Genomic DNA, 9,590 nt, shown 5'->3' with positions numbered 1-9,590 from the left:
AAGAAATACTCGGACAAATACGGTATAAATAAAAAAAGAGATGTATTGATGAACTTATAGAAGAGTTTGAAGTAAATAGCAAGAGTAATGTATAGCTATATAAATATATAAAATCCCAAAACAAGAAAAACCAACAGTTTTGATGTCAAAACATGGGAGAAACCTTACGAAGATTTATTTAATGCTAAAGAAAGCACTCACGAATTTGGTTTTCCAGCTTGACGACATGGCTCAGGTATACATAACGTTTCTATGGATGGTTTTGTATTGTTATATTTGTCTGGTCCTGGCTTATTATTTTTGTTTTATTGTAGTTCATTTTTAAGCCTACCGCTCTGAAAACTTCATTTAATTGTAACATTTCATTTAGTTTTTGGATATTACCTGCTATTAAACTATGCCAAAATAGTGTCTCCTTGTTTCACTCCCCGTTGTAGTTTTATTGAATTCGTTTTTGGCCTTTCGTCCAGATTTATTTGCATCGTGGCATTTTCATGTTTTTAACTATTTGTCTGTATATAGCTCATAATTCGATGGAGTCGAATGTTTTTTGAAACTCCACAAACGCCATATAGATGGAACATTGTACTCGGTACATTTTTCTATTAGTGCTGTTACGGTGTGCAAGTGGCTATGGTACTAAAATTTTTTCTAAATCCAGTCTGTTGTCTGTTCCATAGGTTGGTAGAAGTCGAGCTTATTTGTTAGGCGGTTGGTTAGTAATTTATAGAGATGTGATCGTAAGGATATTGGTCGGTAATTGTCGATGTTCGCTCTCGGTAAAATAAACAGCAACAAATAAATAGTAAAAATGCAAATAAGCTGAATATTTATTAAACAATGTTAAATTATACTACATAATTGATGCTATTAGCTTATATATTTATAATACGATTATAATACCATATTAAATAAACATGTGATATAAAAGACTTTCATCACAGGATATATCACATACATTATGTATTATTATTTTCTTTCTAACAATAACAAATATTAATAATACAAAATTCGTCTGTGATTTTTCTGATCGATTTAACTTGCTACAAAATTAAGATATATAAGAATTTTAGTAATACATTGTAATGACTAGTATAGTAGAATGAAATGAAACATTTTAAGTACTACAAATAATACATAGCACAGGGGAACAATTATTATTGATACATTTTCTTTTAAGTTCGATTTTTGAGCTATTTCGGAATTGAATGAATAAGCTGATTTCAAAACTAATTAGCTTTCTTCTATCACGTGTGGTTTTTCTCTATTAGTATTGAGACACATAGAAGATATCCTATGGTATAAGCAGTTGATGTGACAGACAAAAGCTGCAGTTATTTCTTAATCCAAAGGTTAAAAATCAGTCAAAAATAAATCGCATATCTATAAAATTGTTGTTCCCCTGTGTAACAAATACTTGGCAGATATAAATTTAGTTTATAAATACTGAAAACTACTTTTTTCTAAACGTTTACGTAATTTGATGGACTGCTCATACGGTGTAGTTGGCTTACATTATAAGCAGCCCAGCTCCAAACTTAGAAGATAGCAATAGAAAAAAAGCAACAGTGGATGAACGATGAGTTTTTAAAACTAATGTATGAATGACGCAAATTTAAGAGTCAAAACGTCTAAATATGTAAAAGAATTAATAAGAAGATAATGACTAAAATACAAGTTGCAAAAGAAGCATACTCTGAAAGAAAAATGTTTTAAAATTGAAGAATTACAGACAAAAATTATGCATTTAAAATGTAAAAAAAATTACAAGTAAGAAGTCTACAAAAAAAAGAGCCTGGCACTTGGGGAGTGCCAACAGAAGTGAATACTTCTTAGTTATTACTATATGTAGGTTAACGAAATTTTGTCCGTTTATTACTCAGTTGCTATTATTTTTTATAATAACACTACACTTTTAAGTTCTTTAAAATTATAAAAATCTTAATTTTTTTCTTTAAAAATTTCTCTAATGATTTTGGTAATTTTTTACTAAATTTGTTTTATATAATATAGAATTTATTCAGCATATACATTTTCATTATTATCTATATAATTGCTTAACAATCATTTATAATTTTTTATTTTTGTATAACTTTTTGTTTTATAATTTTTTTTACATTTTATATAATTTTATTTCATTTTATTTAACCTTATTTATTTTTATTTAATTTTATATAATTAATTTTAATTTTTTACAATGTTATTTAATTTATTTTATTTCATACAAATATTTTAAAATCAAAATTAGGCAAGCGTTCCCAAACTGTTATAAAAAATAAATTAGGGTAGTATATTACGATATACCGCAAGGTTACTACACCCGCCTCGATTTTTCGAGTCACGCTAAATAGGATTTCGGGCTCGTGCAAAACATCATACCGAGCCACAAGAAGTATTCAATTAAAAAAATACAAATAACAACGTTGATGGAGATGGAAAAACTGCTTTGGATTGTCACTACTTTGGATAAAATGGACAGGTCGAAACAGTACATTGAGGAACTGCTTAATAATGAAAGGCCGATTTAGAAATTAAAGAAGTAGAGACAGGATTTAACATAACTACAGACGAAATATAACAAACAATAAGATTAACAAAGACTCAAATTCTCAAAAGAGACAAATTCGACATTTCAGGTAAAAGATCTCTCAATCATCTTTTTAATAAAATTTGTGAGACTGACTCGTAAAGCAACGGAATGGTTGCTGTCGACTTTTGTGACGATACCTAAAAAAGCAAATGCGAAAAGATTGAATGACATGTTTTAAAAATACTTGGGTGTGTTCAAAAATTAACGGAAATTTTCGTTTTTTGAAAAAAATACTTATTTATTCGTATACCTTAATGTTGTCTCCTTCAAAGTATTCCCCATCAGATATTATGCACCTGTGCCAACGTCTCTGCCAATCCTTGAAATACTTCTCAAAATCGATCTTTGTGATAGCCTTTAGTTCTATCAGCAATGCTCTTTTAATGTCATCTATGGTTGTGAAACGACAGCACTTTAAGGTTTTCTTTATTTTTGGAAATAGGAAAAAGTCACACGGAGCCATGTATGGCGAATATGGAGGCTGGGGCATCGTTACAGTATTGTTTTTACCCCAAAAGTCACGAACAAGCAATGCATTGTGAGCTGGTGCATTATCGTGATGCTAAATCCATGTTTCGTCACCTATTATAACCCTTTTGAGTAAATTTTAGTCTTTTACCCCATTTAGTGAATCCTGAGCAACTTCCATTCGCCGCTGGTTTTGTTCAAAATTCAACAATTTTGGAACAAATTTTGCTGACACGCGTTTCATACTCAAAACGTTTGAAAAAATGTAATGGCATGAGCCAATTGATATGTCAACTTCATCAGCGACTTCCCTGATCGTGATTCGGCGGTCGTTCATAACCATATCTGTAACGTTTTTTACGTTTTCATTATAGCTGCATTTTTTTATATGTTACGAGCATGTATACCAAAATAATAAAAAAAAAATTGACGATTAGACTCTCTAAACACGCGAAATTTAAAAATTCCGGGTATTTTTTGAACACACCCCATAGATGACATGTATTAGTGTAAACAATATCGCGAAAATATATATAACAGTTTTCAGTTATTCATATATACACAACAAATATAATAGAATGAAAGTTTAAATAAGTTTTATAAAAGTGCCAAAATAGAAAACAAATAAAAATTCTTTTGACTGCTTCTGTGCAGAAAATTGACATGTAGTTGTATCAATCACAAGGCTCCTCAATATGTTCCTCTATTGGTTGCATACTTTCAAAAAGAAATTTGACGACTCCTCCTGCCATTTTACTTCCATAATGTCCTTTCCAAAATTGGGTGTCGACACCTTCATGCTGAAATACCAGCGTTCTAAGGGATTTATCATATTCTTCTACCATTATCTCCATCTGTAATGCATATAGACGAAGTAAGTAAATTTACTTGAAATATAAAATCTAATATATTAACAATTTTTACCTAAAGGTTAACAAAAATTAGTGGCTATATAATAAAAAGTATACAGGGTGACAATTTGAAAACTTTCCAATTAAGGTGTTTAAAGTGCGGAATGGCAATGAGACAATGACAGTAACCAGTTGGCTTAGCTGTCAGCAGGACGCCAGTTAACAAGTCGTTAATAACTGCCATTAATTCCAAGATTTTATTGGTTAGAAATTCCTGTCTTCTTTCTGACCTTAATATGCCTGTGACCTGTTTTCTGTGTGATAAATCCTTTAGTACTTAGTTTAATCTGAATAAACATTGTTGAATTAAACATTGTTTCTTTGAGCAGTATTTGTTTTTACAATTGGTAGGTTGATAACCTTATCAATCACCCTCCACATTTTATTTGGGCTTGGGACCGGCTGTGGTAACCGCAGAGCTACTCAATACACCCCGCAATCACGCCAGGAACGACAACTTACTGGAGGCACATTGAAAAACAGACAGAGTTATGTCTATAAAAAAAGAAAAAGAAGAATTAAACATAACATTAAGAAACAGGAATGGTTGTATCTGGGAAACATTTTTTTATAGAAAAGACAGTTAAGATTTGATTTCACGTATAGTGCCTCTAAAATTCGCTTATATATATTTCGTCGATACAGGAATATAATGGAACACCAAGAAAACAAAAAATCGAGAGCATGGTTTCATGAAGAATGTGACAAAAAACATCAAACTAAAACTATGTGAGAAAGCTTACTAAAAATCTATACAACATAGAGATTAAAAGGAATAGAGTTATTAGAAATAAATGAATGTTAACTTACCTTATTCCATTCTTTACCTTCCCATTGCCTTATAACAACTGGTTTCAAAACAGAAAATAAAACAGTTTCATCATTATTTTCATCTTCTTCTGTCAAATCCTCCACAGGTTTCTGCATACTTTCAGAAGCAAGACCTTTAATTGTTAGTTTATACTCACAGCCACAATCAAATCTCCCAGAGTACCATTCACTTACATAAATATGGGGCTTAAACTTATTTATTACATACCTAAGAAGTCGTTTGTCTTCCAAACTTATTACCTAAAATTACCAAAAATGTTACACTCAACTTCAATTATCTTTTCCGAAATTCAGTTTCAAATTTACCAACTTACCTGTATTTTATTGCATTCGTAAAATGAGGTTGCAAAACAGCTCTTATACCCATAAAATTCCGGAACGCCCTCTGGAAGGGGATCACTTCCTTTAGGGACCTTTTCTATACTAAATTGATCACCAAAATTTGTTAATATTGTCCAATGCTTAAATTCTTCCTGTCCATTACCATTTTTTATTAGGTTTTTAAAATTATCTGTTGAATAATATAAGTAGTACACATACCAAGGCAACCTACAAGAATTTTCATAAGTGCTTGTAAACTTTTGTTTTTGAAAAAGCACCATATGACCATATTGTATATGTTTTAACATGAATCTCAAATAATTTAGTTTGAAAGAGCAAAAAGCAACATATTGATGATATAATAAAACAATAAATCATCAAATCTATATAGTTCAGGTGGGATATGTTTAGGGTTAAGTGCAGTGAACTGGAACTTATAGAAATGTCTCTAGAAAATTTTTTATAACTAGAATGTCCATATGCTCTAACTGAAAAATTCTGGAATGAAAAATCAACATACAGACATCTTTTTAAGTCATTTATGCTAAATATCTTTAAAACCATTATATCCTAGATGAAAATGGATGTAAGTAAAATTGAGCTGCTCAGAATAGAATGGTGTAAGTAAAAAAATTAAAATTTTAATTTACCCCACTTTATTAGGGTGCTATCATTTGACAAAGTGATTCAGTCTAGTTTGTGTTATGACCACTAGAGAGCTCCTAGACATTTTTAATAAGAAAGGAACCTATGTTATTATAAGGTGAAGAGTAAAACAAGCCTGTACACCCTTGAATCCATCATTGTCAACTGTCAAAATGGTATGAGTAAGCTGATTCACATGATTCAATATTGTTTTTTCTTTGTAATATCAAAGAATATAGATGCTTATAAGCGTCTATATTCTTTGGTATTATTATTGTTTTGTGACAACAAATTGTAGTGTTTTATCTTAAATTGTTTTAAACCAAATGCAGTAAACTATTATCAAAGTTTACAAAATTATTAGTATTAAATTATAACAAATTACTTAGCTATATATAGAAAAAAAAAACTGATTATTTTGCAATGAACTTTTTTAGTTAAATAATTCTTTATTTTAACTTATAATTAATATTGGCTGTGAACATGTGTGCTTAGTTGTATAGTAACTTCCTGTAGGAGTCAAATTATGACCAGCATAGAAAAAAATGAATCAATAAATTTACTATAAGTTGGAATTGGGTTTTGTGGACACAGTATACAAAATTGAATTGACAACAATTTTACTCCTATCCATTTTTGTTATAGTTTGAGATATTCAGAATAAGAAGTTAAAAACAGAGGCCTATAAGGTTGATTTTTCGATAACTTTTCAGCTAGGTCATATTAAAAATCTAGCTATAAACAATCTTCTAGAGACATTATCTTAGTTCTGGCTCAGTACAACCAACTAAGACAATTTTTTATATATACTGAACAGACTAATAAGGAAACAGTAAACGAAAAAATTTATGAATTTCAGAAGAACAACACAATAACTCTACAACTAAGCAACATTGTTAAATAAAAAAAAAACAAATAATAAAAACTAAATTTAAATCTGTTGCCATATAAATTACATGGCATTTCAGAAGTTAGGGACTCACAGATTTCCAAAAATTGCAAAAAATTTTTTTATATTTATTCACTATGGCTAGAATAGTTGAAAATACCAAAGAATCCAAGTCAGTAGTTTACAATAAACACGTAAAAAGTAGAACAGTTAATGAAATAAAACTATACATTTTTAATACCGATTTACCTTTTAGCTTTATTAGGAAATTGATTATTATATACATCCATCCAAAGGCTATCCGATTTAATAATGTTACACCACTTTTTACACACCAAACTTAAAGGTAATAATTGCTCAGGTGGAAGGAACGTAAGAATTTTTATTATAATTTCCTCTGGAAAATAGACATTGTTCAAAAATAACCCATTGCTGCTATCATCTTCAAGAGGACCATGAAACTGAAATTCCTCAACAGGTACATATAATTTGGGTAGTTTCGCTTCTTTAGCGTTGGGTACTTCCATTGTATCAAAATATTTAGATTTAAAACTACCCATAATCTATTTTATTACTTTATCATAGTTTAATATCTTTCTTTCAAAATAAAAATGACTCAGAAAATATTTTACAGCTGAAAAACCACAGTATAACCAACATTCCCCATGCCCCATAAAAAACTGTTAAAAAGATGTGTTCTTCTTTTTCTAATATGAAGAAATTTTTGAATATATTCCATAATTTTCGTACAAGATGTCACCAAGAATTTATTAGAATAAAAAAAAATAGTAATTTGGTATTAAAATTAAGCCTGATCTTCTAACTTTAATCAATAAGCCACTACTTTTTCTAATAATAATTAGTACAAATTTGTAGATTTAAATTTGAAACGTTTACTCTATTTCTAAATTTCTTGTTGACAGAAAGAAGAGTAGTTTCTTTGACCTTTTGACAGGGCATTTAACCCACAGAACGAAATATTGCGTTGGCAGTGTTGCCAGTGTTTGCAATGTCCTTATAATGTATAATAATAATATGTTAGGTTTGTTCCACAAACCTAACAGTATGTATGGTTTGTGGTTTGTTCCAACACAACGAAAAACCGTCACGTAACGGTTACGCTCCTGCGCACTAAACAAAATACGTTCCAACAAAAATATGATCATAGTCAATAAATAAATATAAGGTTGAATGCTCGAATAAATGAACTTTGATCAGATAAAAGGCATATATCGAGCACAGTTTAATTAAATCTTGCCCAAGTACTTTCGATCCCTAGATCATCTTCAGGGGCATTTCGTCAATTGTAGCCTATCCGGCAAGAACAAGATGTCATAAACATATAAATGTACATTACACTACAATACAAATGGACAAACAAACACTTTAAAATAATTTAAGGAAGGCTACATTACTTATTACTTGAAGAAGCCGGAGACAAAAATATGATCGTTCATCTCATCGTCCTTCCGACCGTTCCAACAAAAATTATGATCGCCCAGTGACGGTTTCGTGACGATAATTTCAGTAATCTGGCAAATGCATGTACTGGTTGGGATGACTTGCGCACTAGGATTTTATTCTACTTCTCTAAATTTGTTCAGAAAAAAGAAGTTAGGTTAATGATTTTATCACATGCTTATGATAGACTTATTATTTATTTATATATAATTTGTTTCTCGTTATTTATAACTTTATAAATAAGACTGACGATGAAGGAATTAGTAATTTTTCTGATTATTATAGTAATGAGGATGATTTGGAGCTATTAGCCGAACCTAGGGTGAAAAACCAGAATTATTTAGGTAGATTGGTCTTTATTTTAAATTTGTGCAAACTACTGATTAATAATTAAATAAATAAAATAAAAAAATAAATTGTCACCAAATTATTTCAGTTGTCAGAAAATCGTTCCAACATCAGTTTACAAATTACCGTCATCAGACGATACAAATGATGAACATGCGCATTAAAAACGGTACAAGTAGTTTCGTGACGGTTTTCGGACCGTACAAAAATTGCGTGTTGGAACAAACCTAACAGGTTTGGCATCGATGGCCTGGTTCCAAAAGGGACTAACTACAAAATCGTTAGATTTAAACGAAATTTTAAGTTTAACCCTGTCGATCAAATCAGGTCTTTAAAATCGAATTATTGTTTCTCTATAAAATATTAGGTAGAAATACTGACAAACACTTTAGATATACGAATAATAAATAGTTCTTTAAATTATTCGCCTGGGGAGGGTTTTTCGTAATAAAATGCACGTAGCTATATTTGGAACTTAACTTTATTTTAAATTGAAAAATGAATACTGGTTTTTATACAATATTACAACTACAGTAAAATTTATAAAAATAAGTAATAAATAAACAACAGTGTAAACTTCTTGTAAAATAAATATTTCAACAAAAATCTTGCTCTTCCTGGTCATTTGTATCGGGTAATACTACAGAGTAAATAACAATCAGAATGCCCACTCTCAGATGCCGCCTTTGAAGTTTGTCAGCACGCGATCGCCATATTTAAAACGAAAAAATAGACTCGAATTGAGAAATTTGTGACAAGCTACGACAGAACTGTAATTTAAATTTCTAAAGATTAATAATTTAGTACATTTGAAATAATTTAATCTATTCTTCAACTAAAAGTACGAATAAAATAGTGCATATTATGTCTATAGTTGCCGTAAATAAATTAAACCGGGTTAATTTTTCTGTGCACACCAGATAAAATGTCACTGAACAGCACTGGTTCCGTTTAAAACATGGCTGATTCTGTCTGCGTGAACGAAATGCGCGTACTTATTATTTCAAGCAGAGTGGGCATTCTGATTGTTTATTATTCTGTGGTAATACCGTCTCGTCCTCAATATTTAGATCTCCAATTAAGTCTCTATAAAAGGCTCTGCAATCGTCGGGAAAATTTGCGGCAC

The 9,590-nt window shown here is 30.2% G+C and overlaps 1 protein-coding gene across 1 annotated transcript; it reads right to left on the bottom strand.

The window, feature by feature from the left end:
* Positions 1 to 811: 811 nt before the first annotated feature.
* LOC140432743 (F-box only protein 6-like) lies at positions 812 to 7,343 on the bottom strand. Its single transcript, XM_072520826.1, has 4 exons — positions 6,905 to 7,343; positions 5,115 to 5,349; positions 4,780 to 5,040; positions 812 to 3,912 (listed from the first exon to the last, which is right to left on the bottom strand). The coding sequence occupies exons 1-4, from the start codon at positions 7,213 to 7,215 to the stop codon at positions 3,733 to 3,735; spliced, it is 987 nt and encodes a 328-aa protein (XP_072376927.1). The 5' UTR covers positions 7,216 to 7,343; the 3' UTR covers positions 812 to 3,732.
* Positions 7,344 to 9,590: the final 2,247 nt, after the last annotated feature.

This window comes from Diabrotica undecimpunctata, chromosome 1 (genome assembly GCF_040954645.1).
Source record: "Diabrotica undecimpunctata isolate CICGRU chromosome 1, icDiaUnde3, whole genome shotgun sequence".
NCBI classification, from domain to species: Eukaryota; Metazoa; Arthropoda; class Insecta; order Coleoptera; family Chrysomelidae; genus Diabrotica; species Diabrotica undecimpunctata.
Note: the sequence above shows the minus strand (reverse complement) of the source record. Positions and strands in the feature narration are given on the sequence as shown.